The sequence below is a fragment of the Anomaloglossus baeobatrachus genome, chromosome 5 (assembly GCF_048569485.1).
Source record: "Anomaloglossus baeobatrachus isolate aAnoBae1 chromosome 5, aAnoBae1.hap1, whole genome shotgun sequence".
Taxonomy (NCBI): Eukaryota; Metazoa; Chordata; class Amphibia; order Anura; family Aromobatidae; genus Anomaloglossus; species Anomaloglossus baeobatrachus.
This window is the reverse complement of record NC_134357.1, coordinates 451,540,470-451,561,789: the sequence shown is the minus strand read 5'-3', so window position 1 is coordinate 451,561,789 and position 21,320 is coordinate 451,540,470. Positions and strand designations below refer to the sequence as shown.

The window sequence follows — 21,320 nt, the reverse complement described above, 5'->3', positions numbered from 1 at the left end:
ATCAGAGTTGATTTTTTGAGGACCACAAAAAATCAACTCTGATCTAGACGCAACCTAGTGTATAAGGGTGTAGTGTACTGCACGTGGGTTGGGTGACTGTAGGGTAGTGTATAAGGGTGTAGTGGGCAAGGTGTACTTTGTATATGGGCTGGGTGTTTACACATGGTTGCCGTAGCCCCGCCCCACAGTGTACGGTGGCCGGGTGGGTCCGGCCTGCTCCCGACGTCAGAGTCCCTGCCCAGCTGCAGCTGTCACACGGTGCCCGAACACCCGGATCCGGCCTGAGGTGCGACCCAGGGACTGGAGGGAGTGGGGTGCAGGGATAGAGAGGGGGGCGGACTGGGAGGAGGACGGGGCACATGCCGGGCATCCCCTGCACAGCACACGGGCCTGGGTACAATAGCTGCCGGCCCCCTCCCCGGATCTCAGCACTGTGCACTGCCATCTCCTGTGTGTACTGACCCTGTATATCTCACACCGCTGTACTGACCCCATATATACCCCACTGCTGTACCTGTATATACTGACCCTGTATATATCACACCGCTGTACTGACCCCATATATACCCCACTGCTGTACCTGTATATACTGACCTTGTATATATCACACCGCTGTACTGACCCCATATATACCCCACTGCTGTACCTGTATATACTGACCCTGTATATCTCACACCGCTGTACTGACCCCATATATACCCCACTGCTGTACCTGTATATACTGACCCTGTATATATCACACCGCTGTACTGACCCCATATATACCCCACTGCTGTACCTGTATATACTGACCCTGTATATATCACACCGCTGTACTGACCCCATATATACCCCACTGCTGTACCTGTATATACTGACCCTGTATATCTCACACCGCTGTACTGACCCCATATATACCCCACTGCTGTACCTGTATATACTGACCCTGTATATCTCACACCGCTGTACTGACCCCATATATACCCCACTGCTGTACCTGTATATACTGACCCTGTATATATCACACCGCTGTACTGACCCCATATATACCCCACTGCTGTACCTGTATATACTGACCCTGTATATATCACACCGCTGTACTGACCCCATATATACCCCACTGCTGTACCTGTATATACTGACCCTGTATATATCACACCGCTGTACTGACCCCATATATACCCCACTGCTGTACCTGTATATACTGACCCTGTATATATCACACCGCTGTACTGACCCCATATATACCCCACTGCTGTACCTGTATATACTGACCCTGTATATATCACACCGCTGTACTGACCCCATATATACCCCACTGCTGTACCTGTATATACTGACCCTGTATATATCACACCGCTGTACTGACCCCATATATACCCCACTGCTGTACCTGTATATACTGACCCTGTATATCTCACACCGCTGTACTGACCCCATATATACCCCACTGCTGTACCTGTATATACTGACCCTGTATATCTCACACCGCTGTACTGACCCCATATATACCCCACTGCTGTACCTGTATATACTGACCCTGTATATCTCACACCGCTGTACTGACCCCATATATACCCCACTGCTGTACCTGTATATACTGACCCTGTATATCTCACACCGCTGTACTGACCCCATATATACCCCACTGCTGTACCTGTATATACTGACCCTGTATATCTCACACCGCTGTACTGACCCCATATATACCCCACTGCTGTACCTGTATATACTGACCCTGTATATATCACACCGCTGTACTGACCCCATATATACCCCACTGCTGTACCTGTATATACTGACCCTGTATATATCACACCGCTGTACTGACCCCATATATACCCCACTGCTGTACCTGTATATACTGACCCTGTATATATCACACCGCTGTACTGACCCCATATATACCCCACTGCTGTACCTGTATATACTGACCCTGTATATATCACACCGCTGTACTGACCCCATATATACCCCACTGCTGTACCTGTATATACTGACCCTGTATATATCACACCGCTGTACTGACCCCATATATACCCCACTGCTGTACCTGTATATACTGACCCTGTATATATCACACCGCTGTACTGACCCCATATATACCCCACTGCTGTACCTGTATATACTGACCCTGTATATCTCACACCGCTGTACTGACCCCATATATACCCCACTGCTGTACCTGTATATACTGACCCTGTATATCTCACACCGCTGTACTGACCCCATATATACCCCACTGCTGTACCTGTATATACTGACCCTGTATATCTCACACCGCTGTACTGACCCCATATATACCCCACTGCTGTACCTGTATATACTGACCCTGTATATCTCACACCGCTGTACTGACCCCATATATACCCCACTGCTGTACCTGTATATACTGACCCTGTATATATCACACCGCTGTACTGACCCCATATATACCCCACTGCTGTACCTGTATATACTGACCCTGTATATATCACACTGTTGTACTGACCCCATATATACCCCACTGCTGTACCTGTATATACTGACCCTGTATATATCACACCGCTGTACTGACCCCATATATACCCCACTGCTGTACCTGTATATACTGACCTTGTATATATCACACCGCTGTACTGACCCCATATATACCCCACTGCTGTACCTGTATATACTGACCCTGTATATATCACACCGCTGTACTGACCCCATATATACCCCACTGCTGTACCTGTATATACTGACCCTGTATATATCACACCGCTGTACTCACCCCATATATACCCCACTGCTGTACCTGTATATACTGACCCTGTATATATCACACCGCTGTACTCACCCCATATATACCCCACTGCTGTACCTGTATATACTGACCCTGTATATCTCACACCGCTGTACTGACCCCATATATACCCCACTGCTGTACCTGTATATACTGACCCTGTATATATCACACCGCTGTACTGACCCCACATATACCCCACTGCTGTACCTGTATATACTGACCCTGTATATATCACACCGCTGTACTGACCCCATATATACCCCACTGCTGTACCTGTATATACTGACCCCATATATAGCACACCGCTGTACTGATCCCATATATACCCCACTGCTGTACCTGTATATACTGACCCCATATATATCACACCGCTGTACTGACCCCATATATACCCCACTGCTGTACCTGTATATACAGACCCCATATATATCACACCGCTGTACTGACCCCATATATACCCCACTGCTGTACCTGTATATATTGACCTCATATATATCACACAGCTGTACTGATCCCATATATACCCTACTGTTGTACCTGTATATACTGACCCCATATATATCACACAGCTGTACTGATCCCATATATACCCTACTGCTGTACCTGTATATACTGACCCCATATATATCACACAGCTGTACTGATCCCATATATACACTCCTATATTTCCTCCTACTGTACCTGTGCTTACCTACCCCACTGCTGTACCTGTATATACTGACTATATATATATATATATATATATATATATATATATATATAAAATAATCACACTACTGTAGTGACCCCATATATACACTTATATATGCTGTACCTGTATATACTGATCCCATATATACACTATATAGCCTCCTACTGTACCTGTGTTTACCAACCCCATATATATCACACTGCTGTACCTGTATATACCGACACCGTATATTTCCTCCTCCTACTGTACCTGAATACACCAAACCCATATATATTCTCCTCCTCCTTTACCTTTATATACCGACCATGTATATTTCCTCCTCCTATCTTTGTATATACCGACCCCATATATATCCTCCTACTGTATTGACCCCATATAATATCCATCTGTATATACTATATAAATATCCTCCTACTGTACCTGTATATACCAACCCTATATATATCCTAATACTGCATCGGTATGTACCGACCCAATATATATCCTCCTAGAGTACTGAATCTATATATACCTCACTGCTGTCAGACCCCATATATATCTTCCTACTGTACTGATCCCATATATATTCTCTTACTGTACCTACCCCATGTATATCCTCCTACTGTACCTACCCCATGTATATCCTAGTACTGTACTGACCCCATGTATATCTTCCTACTGTACCAACCCCATATAAAGATATCCCACTACTGTACTGACCCCAGATATATCCCACTGATGTCTTTAAAGCACTGTGGAATTAAAGGCATTATATAAGTAAGTAAAATAAATACCGTACCCGTGTATCCTGAGCCCATATCTAGCCTGACCCCATATCTAGCCTGACCCCATATCTAGCCTGACCCCATATCTAGCCTGACCCCATATCTAGCCTGACCCCATATCTAGCCTGACCCCATATCTAGCCTGACCCCATATCTAGCCTGCTGTATTTTAGTAAACCATTTTTACAAACTTTCTGCTACTTTCAGTGAAACAAGAACAATATAAACACTGAGTGCGACTAATATAACACGTGGTTTCTCCTGATTCACTGTCTTCTTACTGTCTGCGGCAGACTCAGAATTATTCACCCCAGAATAGAGTCTCATAAGAACAAATACACAAACAACAAAATAATCAAGGGCTTAAATAGTTACATCAGATGTGCTGGAGACAGAACACATCAAATACCAGCACTGGCTGCGGGGCTGTTTGATTGTATGGTTGAAATATTGGAAGTGAGTGTCCATAACATAAAGATCATCGCCTGTACAAATAAGGAAAAGGATACAAAAAGATACAAAGGCATTGAATGATCCTAGAGGACGTGAAAGAGAGGAAGCTGTCACCGGCTGCCACCAGATTCCTGAGGAGGCAGGTGCTTAAAAACCTTGAGAAGCTGAAGCGAGATCTGGTGTCGGCCGGCACTGAAGTTTATACAATTGGTATATACAGTAAAGCGCTTACTAAACGCTGAAGGTCTCCATGACGGACTCCAAGACGTCCCTCTGCTGACCTACATGTACAAGAAAAGTCAGCTCCTATATGCTCAAAACCATAGATTCTGTTCTGTGAAACCATGAAACAAAACTGGGATGTTGTAGGCCTATGGATCAGTAATATTACTGGAGGAGGAAGAATGAACTATATGCGGAAAAAAACACCCTGCCTACAGTGAAGCATGGCTGTGCATAGTGATTCCTACAGTGGAGCATGGTGGGGGCTCAGCAATGCCTACAATGAAACATTACTGTAGTTCGCTGATGCTCTGGGGCTACTTTGCTTTTTTGACCCTGGAAACCTGTATGACGGTGGCTCAGTGATGCATACAGTGGACCATGGCAGTGTCTCAATGATTCCTACAGTGGAGCATGGCAGTGGTTCAGTGATTCGTACAGTGGAGCATGGCGGGGGCTCAGTGATACCTACAGGTGAAGCATTGTGGTGTCTCAGTGATTCCTACAGTGGAGCATTGCAGTGGCTCAGTGATTCCTACAGTCAAACATGGTGGTTGCTCAGTGATACCTACAGGTTAAGCATGGTGGTATCTCAGTGATTCTTACAGTGGAGCATGGCAATGGTTCAGTGATTCCTACAGTGGAGCATGGTGGTGGCTCAGTAATTACTATAGTGGTGCATGGCAGTGGCTCAGTGATTTCTACTGTGAAGCATTGCGGTGGCTCAGTGATTCCTACAGTTGAGCATGGCAGTGGCTCAGTGATTCCTACAGTGGATCATGGCGGTGGCTCAGTGATTCCTACAGTCGAGCATGGCGGTGGCTCAGTGATTTCTATAGTGGAGCATCATGGTGCCTCTGTGATTCCTACAGTGGAGCATGACAATGGCTCAGTGATTCCTATAGTGGAGCATGGCAGTGGCTCAGTAATTCCTCCAGTCGAGTATGGCAGTGGCTCAGTGATTCCTACAGTGGAGCAAGGCGGTGGCTCAGTGATTCCTACAGTGAAGCATGTCTGGGGCTCAGTGAAGTCTATGGTGGAGCATGGCGGTGGCTCAGTGATACCAACGGGTGAAGCATGGCTGTGGCTTAGTGATTTCTACAGTGGAGCATGGCGGGGGGCTCTGATACCTACAGTGAAGCATGGTGGTGGCTCAGTGATACCTCTAGGTGAAGCATGGTGGTGTCTGTGATTCCGACAGGGGAGCATGGCAATGGCTCAGCGATTCCTAAAGTGGAGCATGGCGGGGGCTCAGTGATTCATACAGTGGAGCATGGCGATGCAATAGTCATTTCTATAGTGGACCATGCAAGTGACTCAGTGATTCCAATAATGGCTCATGTTGGTGGTTAGTGATGATCTGGGGCTGCTTTCCTTCCCCTGGCACTGGAAACCTACATTGTGTAAATAGCAAGATGGATTGAATGAAGTATCTGGGAATCCTAGGAGAAAATATCATGTCGAGGCATCTGAAGATAGGGCGTCATTGAACCTTCCAGCAGAACGCAGCCACGCTCAGAACCGGAAGATCCCGGAGACTTAAACTGCATAGAAACCTTTGGTTGGTTTTGAAGGAGGTTGCAGCAGCAAACCCAGGATTACCAGTGACCTGGGGGAAGGCGCTGAGATCCTTCAGGAACGCTGCCAGAAGATGGGGTCTGGCTATGCATCGTGTCTGCAGCAGGTCATAGAGCCAGGGGGCGGCAGCGCTCAGGAAAAGGGTCATTTTGTGCCGAATTTAGAGGCATTACCTGTTATATGAGTTGTGTTCAGCTATTTCTGTTGATCATATTTCATTTTTTTATTACAAACAACAGAAAGTTTGGAAAGTTTGTTAATAAACAGAATTATCAATGAGGGAGGAGAGAGGAGGGTGCGGCTGTACTTACTGATTTTATATATATATATATATATATATATATATATTATATTACACTACACACACACACTATGTTTGTATACCCGTTTTGGGTCAGATGACCACGACTTGTGATGTGACTCTGCACTACAACCTACGGAGTGGTTTGTGTCCCGGACCCCACCTTTTCTGGCCCCACACTCTATTATAACTACTATGATTACATATAAGCGTAGGCCTCTGTATAACATCAAACCATCCTCTGATCTCCGAGCGCGGCTTCTCGTGTTACCGCCACACCCACCCGGTCACCCAGCTTTCCGATATAGCCTGAATGCCCACTATACGGCAATGTTTAGCCGTCACCCGGCTTTGCCAGATAGAGAATTAACCAGGAATCAGCTGAATATATTGTTAGAGAAGTTGACTGAAGTAGTTAACTCATAACTAAATGTGATCAGGACTCTCCGCAGCACAGAGTATTTCAGGAGAGGAATGTGACAGGGGCAGTGTCATGAGGTGAGGAAGGTAGAAGGGGCAGGGTCCCCAGCAGCACAAAGAATTTTAGGAGAGGAGACTCTTGATTTGTTTGGTGAGATCTCAGACTATGAGTTTCGTAATGGAAGGATCAGGACCCTCAGCAGCACAGAGTATTTCAGGTGAGGAGTGTGCCGATCTCATTGGAGGTCATAGACTGGGAGTTTCATCATAGAAGGAGCAGCTTTCAGATCAGCACAGAGTATTTCAGGAGAAGAGTTAGAAAATGTAATGAGGGGAAGAAGGAGCCGAGTCCACAGCAGCACAGAGTATTTCAGGTCAGGAGTGTGCCGATCTCATTGGAGGTCATAGACTGGGAGTTTCATCATAGAAGGAGCAGCTTCCAGATCAGCACAGAGTATTTCAGGAGAAGAATTAGAAAATGTAATGAGGGGAAGAAGGCGCCGAGTCCACAGCAGCACAGAGTATTTCAGGTCAGGAGTGTGCTGATCTCATTGGAGGTCATAGACTGGGAGTTTCATCATAGAAGGAGCAGCTTCCAGATCAGCACAGAGTATTTCAGGAGAATAATTTAACAGAGAAAATGTAATGAGGGGAAGAAGGAGCCGAGTCCACAGCAGCACAGAGTATTTCAGGTCAGGAGTGTGCCGATCTCATTGGAGGTCATAGACTGGGAGTTTCATCATAGAAGGAGCAGCTTCCAGATCAGCACAGAGTATTTCAGGAGAAGAATTAGAAAATGTAATGAGGGGAAGAAGGCGCCGAGTCCACAGCAGCACAGAGTATTTCAGGTCAGGAGTGTGCCGATCTCATTGGAGGTCATAGACTGGGAGTTTCATCATAGAAGGAGCAGCTTCCAGATCAGCACAGAGTATTTCAGGAGAATAATTTAACAGAGAAAATGTAATGAGGGGAAGAAGGAGCCGAGTCCACAGCAGAACAGAGTATTTTAAGACAAAAGGTTTGCTGATCTTGTAGTTTTATAGTAGAAGGATCTTTATCCACAGCACAGAGTATTTCAGGAGAGAAATGTGACTGGTACAATGTTCTGGCGCGTTAGATAGAAGGAGCAGGGTCTTCAGGAGCACAGAGCATTTCAGAAGAGGAGTGACCTGATCTTTTGTGTGATCGCAGACTGAGCGTTACATACTGAAAGGATCAGGACTCTTAGCAGCACAGAGTATTTCAGGTGAGGAGTCTGGTGATAACGCCACCGTATGAACCGGACGAGCATAATGTGAGAAAATCTACTCATTGGACAAGTGTTGGTCAATGATACAGAGCAGATCTGTGAGTGGTTCCTCAACTCTCATTGGACTGAGGAGAAAACCAGCATGCTGCGATTGTCAGCGAGTCTCTGCTCACACGCTCCCATACAAGTCTGTGAGTGCGAGTGACACATCGGACTGCACTGATGACATCCGGGTACAGTCCGATATATACAGAGACAGGCAGTGGAGGAGATGGAGACATTAACCTCTCCATCTTCTCACCTGTGATCCGAATCTCGTATGTGAGGGAATCTGAGCACAGTGAATGACACAGCAGAGATTTAGACCAGTAGCATATCGCACCTGATGCTGTACGCTCGCATGACCCCGGCCTTAGACTAATAGTAAGAGCAGCTTTCCTTTCAGTACAGAGTATTTCAGGTATAAAATGTGACAGCGGTGGTGTCCTAATGAATGGAAGGTGGAAGATGCACTGTCCCCAGCAGCACAGAGTGTCTCTAGCAAGAGGATTGCAGACTGTAGGGCACATAAGGAAAAGGTTAGGACCTTTGCATCACTGAGCATTTCTGGAGAGGCGGAAATGAGCGTTTCACTGTAGAAAGAGCAGCTTCCTCATCCGCACAGAGTATTTCAGGAGAGGAATGTGACATGCAGCGCAGAGTATTTCAGGTGAGGAATGTGACATGCAGCCCAGAGTATTTCAGGAGAGGAATGTGACATGCAGCGCAGAGTATTTCAGGTGAGGAATGTGACATGCAGCCCAGAGTATTTCAGGAGAGGAATGTGACATGCAGCGCAGAGTATTTCAGGAGAGAAATGTGACATGCAGTGCAGAGTATTTCAGGAGAGAAATGTGACATGCAGCACAGAGTATTTCAGGAGAGGAATGTGACATGCAGCCCAGAGTATTTCAGGAGAGGAATGTGACATGCAGTGCAGAGTATTTCAGGAGAGGAATGTGACATGCAGGACAGAGTATTTCAGGAGAAGAATGTGACATGCAGCGCAGAGTATTTCAGGAGAGGAATGTGACATGCAGGACAGAGTATTTCAGGAGAGGAATGTGACATGCAGCGCAGAGTATTTCAGGAGAGGAATGTGACATGCAGCGCAGAGTACTTCAGGAGAGGAATATGATATGCAGCACAGAGTATTTCAGGTGAAGAATGTGACATGCAGCACAGGGTATTTCAGGAGAGGAATGTGACATGCAGCACAAAGTATTTAAGAAGAGAAATGTGACATGCAGTGCAGAGTATTTCAGGTGAGGAATGTGACATGCAGCGCAGAGTATTTCAGGTGAGAAATGTGACATGCAGCCCAGAGTATTTCAGGAGAGGAATATGATATGCAGCACAAAGTATTTAAGAAGAGAAATGTGACATGCAGCACAGGGTATTTCAGGAGAGGAATATGATATGCAGCACAAAGTATTTAAGAAGAGAAATGTGACATGCAGTGCAGAGTATTTCAGGTGAGGAATGTGACATGCAGCGCAGAGTATTTCAGGTGAGGAATGTGACATGCAGCCCAGAGTATTTCAGGTGAGGAATGTGCCATTCAGCACAGAGTATTTCAGGTGAAGAATGTGACATGCAGCACAAAGTATTTCAGGTGAGGAAGGTGACTAGCAGCACAGAGTATTTCAGGAGAGGAATGTACCATTCAGCACAGAGTATTTCAGGTGAAGAATATGACAAGCAGCACAGAGTATTTCAGGTGAGAAATGTGACATGCAGCACAGAGTATTTCACCAAGTTTGTGTAAGATTATAGTCTGAGAGTTTCATAATAGAAATAGCAGATTTGATTCATCTTCCGCAGAGTATTTCAGGAGAGGATTATGACTGGAGCATTATCATAACCCAAGGATGGTGGAAGGAGCAGGGACCTCAGCAACACAGAGTATTTCAGGATAGTGGGAGATCACAGACTGTATAGTTCATAATGGAAGGATTCAGACTCCCTGCAGCACAGAGTATTTCAGGAGAGGAGGGAGGTGATAGACTGAGATTTTTAAAGTAGAAGGAGCAGATTTATTAGCACAGAGTATTTCAGGAGAGAAAGGTAATGGTGTCAGTGTGCTGATATGAGGGAGATGAAAGGAGCAGGGACCCCAGCAGCACAGAGTGTTTCAGAAGAGAATTTGGGAATGACAGGACGGTAAAGAGGGTAGGCATGAGATCCTTTCGTTGTAGCCCTCACATTGCAGAGTTTATGGTCTGCTAATGGAGCGGCCATAGAGCTTCTTTATAGGGAGTCTGGAATGAGGAGTTGCTTGTGTTCCCGGGGCAGAGGGCTCTTTGGGATGTCTCTAACCAGCACCAAACTTCCGGAATTTAATTTTATTGCACCTTACTGAGGTGTACAAAGTCTGAGCAATATCACTGAGCACAGGCGGCTCCTGCATCCCCGGTGTGTCTCTCCTGCGCCATAGTACGGCACCTTTGTCAGCGAGCTTGGGGGGTGACTGCACACTATGGGTCCTCTGACATGATAGAGATGCAGGTTGATCATGTCTGATGAACTCTCTGGTCTTTCAGGATGAAATCTCGGTGACCGAGGAAAAGCCGGATATGAATGATCCCACATGGGCAGATAAGGAGGGGAGCCCCGGAGAGGAGGAGAAGATGCGGAGCCCTCAGAATGTGCCAGGTCCCGAGGATGGTGAGTAAAGCACATACATGGGGACACATTGCAGGGACAACATGACATGTCATGGAATAGGGCAGTACAAGGGATGATGAGGCTCGTAGTGTACCCCATGTTTTGTAGGCCCTGAAAATAAGCTGCAGAATGTGTATGATTTTGGGGAGGTAAGGGTTACAGAGCGTCTATAATAAGGCGGAAGGAGGTCAGGGTTACAGAGAGGTGTGTCACATCTGGATGAGCTGGATTGTAAAAGGTAAATAGATATATTCCAGATTAGGTCAAAGATCGTTTCTATGGAGTTTGGGCAGGTTTGAGGCAGGCTGCAGTTATATAGGAGTCAATATGGCGTCAGTAGATGACATGAGGTGAAAAACCACAGCCTGCAAACTTATAGGGGAAGCAAGCCCTCTTCATGTGCTGAGAAAGGAGGGGAGCGCTGCCAGTGTGCTGAGAAAGGAAGCTGCTGGTATGCCAAAAAAAGAGAATGCTGTCAGTGTGCTGAGAGAGGAAGGGAGCGCTGCTGATGTGCTGAGAAAGGAAAGGAGAGCTGTCAGTGTGAGAGAGGAAGGGAGCGCTGCTGGTGTGCTGAGAAAGGAAAGGAGAGCTGTCAGTGTGAGAGAGGAAGGGAGCGCTGCTGGTGTGCTGAGAAAGGAAAGGAGAGCTGTCAGTGTGAGAGAGGAAGGGAGCGCTGCTGGTGTGCTGAGAAAGGAAAGGAGAGCTGTCAGTGTGAGAGAGGAAGGGAGCGCTGCTGGTGTGCTGAGAAAGGAAAGGAGAGCTGTCAGTGTGAGAGAGGAAGGGAGCACTGCTGGTGTGCTGAGAAAGGAAAGGAGAGCTGTCAGTGTGAGAGAGGAAGGGAGCGCTGCTGGTGTGCTGAGAAAGGAAAGGAGAGCTGTCAGTGTGAGAGAGGAAGGGAGCGCTGCTGATATGCTGAGAAAGGAAAGGAGAGCTGTCAGTGTGAGAGAGGAAGGGAGCGCTGCTGGTGTGCTGAGAAAGGAAAGGAGAGCTGTCTGTGAGAGAGGAAGGGAGCGCTCCTGGTGTTTCAAGAAAGGAAGGGAGTGCTGGTACTGTGTCAAGAAAGGAAGGGAGCGCTGCTGGTGTGCTGAGAGAGGAAAGGAGCGCTGCTGGTGTGCCGAGAGAAGAAGGGTGGACTGCTAGTGTCCCGAGAAAGGAAGGATGTATTGGAGATGTGCTGAGAGAGGGAGGGAGTGCTGCTGGTGTGCCGAGAGAGGAAGGGAGTGCTGCTGGTGTGCCGAGAGAGGAAGGGAGCGCTGCTGGTGTGCCGAGAGAGGAAGGGAGCGCTGCTGGTGTGCCGAGAGAGGAAGGGAGCGCTGCTGGTGTGCCGAGAGAGGAAGGGAGCACTGCTGGTATGCCGAGAGAGGAAGGAAGTGCTGCTGGTGTGCCGAGAGAGGAAGGGAGTGCTGCTGGTGTGCCGAGAGAGGAAGGGAGCACTGCTGGTGTATGAAGAAAGGAAGGGTGCACTGCTAGTATGCCAACAAAGGAAGGTTGCACTGCTGGTTTACCGAGAAAGGAAGGGAATGCTGCTGGTGTGCCGAGAGAGGAAGAGAGCGCTGCTGGTGTGCCAAGAATGGAAGGTTGCACTGATAGTGTGCCGAGAAAGGAAAAGAGCGCTGCCGGTGTGCCGAGAGAGGAAGGGAGCGCTGCTGGTGTGCCAAGAGAGGAAGTGAGCGCTGCTGGTGTGCCGAGAGAGGAAGTGAGCGCTGCTGGTGTGCCGAGAGAGGAAGTGAGCGCTGCTGGTGTGCCGAGAGAGGAAGTGAGCGCTGCTAGTGTGCTGAAAAAGAAAGAAAGGGAGTGATGCTGGTCTATCGAGAGAGGAAGAAATTGCTTCTTGTATGTCAAAAGAGAAAAGGAGTGCTGCTGGTGTCCCAGAAGAGGAAGATATTGCTGCTTGTGTGTCTTTTTAGAGGAAGGGAGCTCTGTGTGCTGAGAGTGAAAGAGAGCGCTACTTGTGTGTCAGAAGAGAAAGGCAACGATGCTAGTGCGCCAAGAGAAGAAGCGAGCGCTGCTTTTGTGTCAGGAGAGAGAGAGCGCTGCTTGTGTGCTATGAGAAAGGAGGGGAATGCTGCTTGTGTGCAGAGATAGGAAGGGAGCGCTGCTTATTTACCAGCAATAGAAAGGAGTGTGCTGCTTCTGTTTTTTTATGAGAGGAAGGGTGCGCAGCTTTAGAACCTAGAAAGAAAGAGAACACTGCTTGTGACAGTCAGACAGAGAGTGCTGGTGTGCCGAGTGATAGAGAGCGCTGCTGGTGTGTCAGGAGAGGATGATTACATGTCTGTCTACAGGATAGTTGGGGTGGAGGATGGGAGCAGTGATGTGCAGGACAGATAAATGTGCAGTATTCTCTATGTTCTCTTTCATGGTGTATTGTGACATCAGACTGTCAGCAGTGTTTGGACCCGTGTGGGGCGGACCTGTTAGTTTTAGGTCATCTAGCAGTGTGGGGGGCTGGTGGTTGGGGGGTGGGTGACTGGGAGGGATAATACTGCCTAATCCCTGTAAGATGAAGTGAGGTTCTGTGAAGGAAGGATGTGGGGGATGGGAGAAGCTCCAGACGCCGCTCCCCCCACAGCACACACCACACTGTACCGTCATACTGAGTGCTGTACACTATAGATGAGTGTGCGATGTGACGGCTGGAAATATACAGTGACAGCATGCCAGGCTGCCACTGACAGGGCAAGGCTTTTCTAGGGAGGCCCTGAGTGGCAATGCATCATCTTCCTGTACCCAAAGAGTCAGTGTTATCATCCTGTATGCCAAGTGTCATTGCCCTGTACCCCAAGTGTCATTGCCCTGTACCCCAAGTGTCATTGTCCTGTACCCCAAGTGTCAGTGTCATTGTCCTGTACCCCAAGTATCTGTGTCATTGTCCTGTACCCTAAGTGTCAGTTTCATTGTCCTGTACCCTAAGTGTCATTATTGTGTACTCCAAGTGTCAGGGTCATTGTACTGTACCCCAAGTGTAAGTGTCATTGTCCTGTACCCTGTCAGTGTCATTGTTCTGTTCCCCAAGTGTGTCATTGTCCTGTACCCTAAGTGTCAGTGTCATTGTCCTGTACACCAAGTGTAAGTATCATTGTACTGTACCCCAAGTGTGTCATTGTCCTGTATTCCAAGTATCTGTGTCATTGTCCTGTACCCCAAGTATCTGTGTCATTGTACTGTACCCCAAGTATCCGTGTCATTGTACTGTACCCCAAGTGTCAGTGTCATTATCCTGTACCCCAACTATCGGTGTGATTGTCCTGTACCCCAAGTGTCAGCGTCATTATTCTGTACCCCCAGGTATCAGTGTCCTTATGCTGTACCCCAAGTGTAAGTGTCATTGTCCTGTATCTCAATTGTCATGGTACTGTACCCAAAGAATAGGTGTCATTACTGGTGGACACAAACAGAAAAGGGCTTCTGTGCAAGAACGATATATGGGCCCTTTGCAGCCAAAGAGCTCATCAAAATACACAATTCCACCTGCTTTGGTGCAGTAATGAGCCCCCTTACCTCTTGGGCCCCTGTGCGGCTGCACAAATAATGTGTCCACCCTTGGATGTAATTGTCCTGTACCCCAAGTATTAGTGTCATTGTTCTGTACCCCAAGTATCAGTGTCGTCATCCTGTCATTGGGATGTTATTTGGCTCTCTAATTGCCAGGAGGACTTGTAGGAGGATGTGACAAGTACAGGCCACACTATCCAGGATTTCCCATCCCCCGTCATCTCCTTCCTTGACTCTCGCACATGTCCAGGAAATAATCCCCGCTCCTTCATCTATTCCAGAATTAGCTAAATCCCCTTGGAGCAGAACCAAAGATCTGAGGAGACTGCAGCAATAATCTGATCTGTGCTCTCCATTCTTCGTCTGCTGGGGGGGGGGGGGGGGTTGATGGGGGTCCCGCACCCATCAGTGTACTTGCAACCTAACACTTTTCCTGTTCATCTATTTCTGGAAAGGTTGAATGCTCCTTAATGTGTACACTGTCATGGATGCTTCTACAGAAGGTGAGGGACCCAGCTTTCCCAGACCCCTGCTAATGCAGTCCATCACCCTCTCCCCTCAGTGCATATCTACCATCATGGCTGAGAAAGCAGAGTGACAAGCATCACCGTCACTCAGCTTTTCCAGGATACAGATGTTGTAATGGAGGTGAACATTGTAGGGATTGGGGGACTGAGTTCCCTTTAATTGGTGGGATGGTTGCTCTCAGCTTCCGTACTAACTGCATCCCTCACTGAGCCGCCATGTTTAATGTGGTGACAGTTGGGGTTACCGTCAGCGGGAGCAAAACACCTGAGGATCATCAGTAAGCAGCAGTTATCTATTTCTGTAAAAGACCCAGTGAAATGCCACAAAAGTGCCAAAAAAATTACAGATTAACCAAAAATTACCACGGGGCTCACTTTGTGACCACCCTGGGATGTTGTCTATATCCGCCTCAGGATAAAAGGTGTAGGTGTTGGTGAATTGGTTTAGTGTTAGGGCCACAACATTGGACGTCACAACATGGCAGCCTAATGCGCTCATCACACGATACGATCTATCGTGCGATCGCACGAGCGATCGTACCCACCCCCGTCGTTTGTGCGTCGCGGGCAATTAGTTGCCCGTAGCACACAAAGTTGTTAAACCGCCGTCACACGTACTTACCTGCTGAGCGACCTCGCTGTGGGCGGCGAACATCCACTTCCTGAAGGGGGTGGGACGTTCGGCGTCACAGCGATGTCACAAAGCCGCCGGCCAATAGAAGCAGAGAGGCGGAGATGAGCAGGACGGAAACATCCTGCCCACCTCCTTCCTTCCGCATAGCCGGCGGGATCCGCGGGACGCAGGTAAGCTGTGTTCATCATTCCCGGGGTGTCACACGGAGCGATGTGTGCTGCCCCAGGTACGATGAACAACCAGCACAAAGAAAAATAAACGATTTTTTAAAAATGAGTGACGTGTCAACGATGCACGATTTGTTACCAATTTGCGAACGTTCAGAGTCGCTCGGAGATGTCACACGAAACGACGTCGCAAACGATGCCGGATGTGCGTCACGAAAACCGTGACCCAGATGACATATCGCACGATAGATCGTCTCGTGTGATGCTGCATAAATGCAGTGCACCTCTGCCTGCGGGGCTAATATCCCACAGCAGGAGCCATGTCTGCATACCCTGATATACTGGGTATGGGTCAGGGGCCGGGGGATACTGGGCAGTAAGTGACAGCTCTTGATGTTAATGCATTGGAAGAAGGAAAATGGGAACGCATAAGGGTCTGAGGAACAACAGCCATGTTGTGGGGTGCCCCCGGTATGAGCATTCACTACCACTAGGGTACTGGAGGGCTATCAGATATCATGGATTAGTGCACAGTTTGAGGGAAGAGTACAGATTCTTGGAAATCTACCTAAATCTTAAGTGGGTTTTTCAAGAGAGGATCAATTACCTTCTCATCCATAGGGTAGATGATTACTTATCAGTCAGGGGGGTCTCTGACTTCTAGGACCGGCACCGATTGGCAAACCTCCGACCTGCAACCCCTCTTCATTCATTCTCAATGGGCCACATAAGGAAGGAATGGAGCGCAGGTCGAGTATCAGCACCGCTGCTCCTTTTAAAGGGGGGATAAAAGCATCGGAGAGGGTCCCAGCAGTCGGACCCCCACCAATCAATAAGTTATCACCTATCCTGTGGTTCGATTATCCTAACTTGACAACCCCTTTAAGGCACAACGAACACGTGATTTTGCACAGTTGTGGATCTGACCACAGGGTCCCCTCTGGTCACTATGATGAGAGGCCACAGAGCTGACAATCTTCTCTCTTGCAGATGACTCCTCCTCTGAGAGCTGTAATGGGAACGCCTTTCCTGCGCTGAATCCGAGCGCTGCGCCCACCAGCACTGCCCTGAGCCGCTCTCTCCCGGACATGAATGGGAACAGCACCAGCTCCGCCCAGGAACTTAGCGCCCCTTCCGAGGAGCAGCCCATGAACCTCAGCGACAAGATACGCCCGACGCTGGGGGTCTCACAATATCCTGCGGAAGCTTGTACCACAGAGGCGATACGTAACCACGGAAAATACACCCTCAAAGCCACATCGGAGGTGAGGGTCCCAGAGTGGGACACATTGTATCTGCGGTTTTGCAATAGACTTTGTTTCAATTTCTCACCATTTTCAGGATCTCTGCATGCTGTCAGTGAATGACAGTATTGTGGTTTACAACCAGAGGCTTAACCCCTTCCTGACCAGGCAGTTTTTTTGTTTTAGCGCTTTCATCCTCTTTATTTTTCCTCTCTTTCTAAGAGCCATAACAATCTTTTATTTTTCCATCGACTATATCTGTACGACAAGTTGGGAGGGTTTTGCAGGACGAGTTGTGGTTTTTAATCACATCATTCAAGTATATACAGTTGAAACCAGAAGTTTACATACACTACCTAAAAAGACACATCTGCATGTTTTTCTCACTATCTGCCATGAAATCAGAATAAACCTTTCCCGTTTTAGGTCATCTAGGAACCAAAATTATTTATATTTACAAAATCCCAGAATAATGAACGAGACAGAATGTTTTAAGGCATTTTGATTACTTTCTGCAAAGTCAAAAGTTTACATACACTAAGATTACTATGCCTATAAACAATATGGGACAGCCCATATAATGGTGTCATGTCTTTGGAAGTTTCTGATAGGTTTATTGGCAACATCTGAGTTTATTATAGATATACCTGTGGATGTATTTTAGTGCACACCTGAAACACATTCCCATGATGCTACACAAAGATGCAAAGTCAAAAGAAATCAGCCAAGATCTTAGGAAGAGAATTGTGGACTTGCACAAATCTGGTTCATCCTTGGATGCAATTTCCAGACACCTGTATGTGCCTCATTCATCTGTACAAACAATTATACGCAAGTACAAATAAAATGGGAATGTCCAGCCATCATACAGCTCAGGAAGGAGACGGGTTTTGTGTACCAGAGATGAACTTGCTTTGGTCAGACATGTGCATATCAACCCAAGATCAAAAGCAAAAAGACCTTGTGAAGATGCTGGCGGAAGCTGGTAAGATTGTGTCATTATCTACAGTGAAACGAGTAGTATCAACATGAGCTGAAAGGCCACTCTGCCAGGAAGAAGCCATCACTCCAAAAGAAACATAAAACAGCCAGATTAATGTTTGCAAATGAACAAAAGGAACAAAGACATTAATTTTTGGAGACATGTCTTGTGGTCTGACAAAAGTAAAATTTAACTATTTGGCCATAATGACCATCGTTATGTTTGGATTAAAAAGAAGAAGCTTTGAAGTCTAAAGGGGGCTTTACATGCTACAACATCGCTAATGCGAACTCGTTGGGGTCACGGAATTGGTGACGCACATCCGGCCGCATTAGCGATGCCGTTGCGTGTGACACCTATGAGCGATTTTGCATCGTTGCAAAAACGTGCAAAATCGCTCATCGGTGACATGAGGGTCCATTCTCAAAAATTGTTACTGCAGCAGTAACGAAGTTGTTCCTCGTTCCTGCGGCAGCACACATCGCTCCGTGTGACGCCGCAGGAACGAGGAAGCTCTCCTTACCTGCCTCCCTTCTGCAATGCGAAGGAAGGAGGTGGGCGGGATGTTCGTCCCGCTCATCTACGCCCCTCCGCTTCTATTGGGCGGCGGTTCAGTGACGCAGCTGTGACGTCACTGTGACGCTTAGAAAGGAGGCGGTTCGCCGGTCACAGCGACGTCGCCGGGCAGGTAAGTAGTGTGACGGGTCTGGGCGATGTTGTGCGGCACGGGCAGCGATTTGCCCATGTCGCACAACAGATGGGGGTGGGTACCCACGCTAGCAATATCTGTACCGATATCGCAGCGTGTAAAGCGGCCTTAAGAACACCATCCCAACTGTGAAACAAGGGGGTGGCAGCATCTTGTTGTGGGGTTTGTTTTGCTGCAGGAGGAAATGGTGCACTTCATAAAATAGATGGCATCATAAGGAAAGAAGATTATGTGGCAATACTGAAGCAACATCTCAAGACCTCAGCCAGGAATTTAAATCTTGGGCGGAAACGGATCTCCCAAATGGACAATGTCCTGAAGCATACTGCCAAACTGGTTACAAAGTGGCTTAAGGATAACAAAGTCAATGTTTTGGAGTGGCCATCACAAAGCCATGATCTCAGTCCTATTGCAAATTTATGGGCAAAGCTGAAAAGGCAGGTGCGAGCAAGGCATCCTACAAACATGGCTCAGTTACCGAGATCCAAAACGTTTGACCCAAGTCCTACAGTTTAAGGTCAATAGTACCAAATACTAATGAAATGTCTGTAAACTTTTGACTTTGCACAAAGTAATAAAAATTCCGTCAAACATTCTCTCTCTCATTCTGGCATTTGGCAAATATAAATCATTTTGGTAATCCTATTTGAAATGAAATTCCGCCATCGTTTGTTTTTTTTTTCTTTTTTTTTTTTTGTAGTGCAGTAAAATTGACCTGGAAGCGTGATTGTTCAGGTCCGTACGATAACAGTGACACTAGATTTGACTTTTTTTTTTATCTATTTAGTGTTTCAAACAATTCTGAATCTAGTAATAAAAAATCTTTGCCATTTTCTGAGATCTGAAGTTTTTTTAATTTTTTTGTTGTTTGTTTTGTCTATGTGACGGCTTGTTTTTTGCATGGCGAGCTGTAGTCTTAATTGGCTCCATTTTAGTTAACATGCAAGGTTTTGATTTTTTTTTTGCATCTTTTTTAGGGAGATTCGGCAACTGAAAAATGGCAACTCTGACATTCCGATTTTTTTCTCTCCTTTACGGCATTTATCATAAAATGATTTTATATTTTATTACATTGGACTTTTACAGACACAACGATACCTAACGTATTTTTTTTTGTTAAATTGGTAAAAGAGAGGGAGATTTAAACTTTTCTATATTTTATTTTTAAAAAATATGTTTTGTTGTTTTTACTTTTTTTATTGTGTTTGATCGCTTGTACTATATACAGTACTGCAATTCTACAGTATGTAGTAAAAATCATGATCCCGAATGGAGCCCAAGCACAGGCTCAAAGGAAGAGCAAGATGGCAGCGATTGGGGCCTTCAGCAGATCAGCTGCCATTGCAACCTATTGACACTCCGCACCTGAAACGTCGCGCTACTTAAAAAAACATTCTGATTATACTTACAGGTCCCGCGACGCATCCTGCAGACTCTGTCTCCCGACTGCTTCCATGTCCGATCATTGCTGTGCTCCTGTGTAACCACCACTGACTAAAGGACCTTCCTTGACGTCATAGCCATGTGTTCAGTCTGGTGTGAATGTTGTACAGACATTGACTTACAGACTGGTCACATGGCTATGATGTCATCGAAGGTAATATTAACTTCCGGGGGTATTCATTGCACTGCTCGTCACTCTGCAATCTTCGGCTGTTTTTGGCCATGTTCGCAGTGACGTCAGGGTTCACCCGAGTCCATGGCGTGATGGGTGATTCAATGTGAGAATGCACAATTCATACGCAAGCGGAATCATACCCTCAGTGTCAGCCTGCTTCTTGCTCTGTACAGAGCGATGAAGCAGAGCTCACATGGCTGTCCCTGCTTCTCACTCTGTATATGTCTGTACAGAGTGATGAAGCAAAGCTGACATGGTTCTTCCTGCTTCTCTCTCTGTAGAGATGCTTGTCTTTACAGAGTGATGAAGCAGAGCTGACATGGCTCTCTCTGCTTCTCGCTTTGTATAGTCGCTTGTCTGTACAGAGTGATGAAGCACAACTGACATGGCTCTCCCTGTTTCTCGCTCTGTAGAGACACTTGTCTGTACAGAGTGATGAAGCAGAGCTGTCATTGCTCTACCTGTGGACTACGTCGGACTAAGGATTTTTTTTATAATAAAGATGGAGTCTCTAAATGTTTTTTTTGTTTTATTTCTAATAAAAAAAAAATTCGATGTGTTCTGTTTTATTTTTACTGTTTACTAGAAATTCATGGTGGCCATAATTTGGCATGACACCATGAATTTCGGGCTTAGTACCAGCTGAGAATGCAAAACTGGTATTATCCCCTTTATTACCCAGCGTGCCACCGCCATCAGGGCCGCTGGACGAGCCAAGTAAAGTGCCTGGAAATGGCGCTAAGAAACAATACTCCATTTCCAGGGGCGGCTGCAAGCTACGGTTTTTAGCGTGGGGCCCTCAGAACGCCTT

General features: G+C 46.8%; 1 protein-coding gene across 3 annotated transcripts in view; it reads left to right on the top strand.

The window, feature by feature from the left end:
* Positions 1-203: 203 nt before the first annotated feature.
* NOL4L (nucleolar protein 4 like) overlaps positions 204-21,320 on the top strand; it is a 52,646-nt gene continuing 31,529 nt past the window's right edge. For 2 of the 3 annotated variants that reach the window (XM_075350559.1, XM_075350558.1), the window contains exons 1-3: positions 204-286; positions 11,010-11,133; positions 16,947-17,221. In XM_075350559.1, coding sequence (XP_075206674.1) covers positions 11,043-11,133; positions 16,947-17,221 — 366 coding nt within the window. In that variant the 5' untranslated portion in view covers positions 204-286; positions 11,010-11,042. Of the gene's footprint in view, positions 287-10,988; positions 11,134-16,946; positions 17,222-21,320 lie in introns of those variants that run through there. The other variant, XM_075350557.1, reaches the window with a different exon arrangement.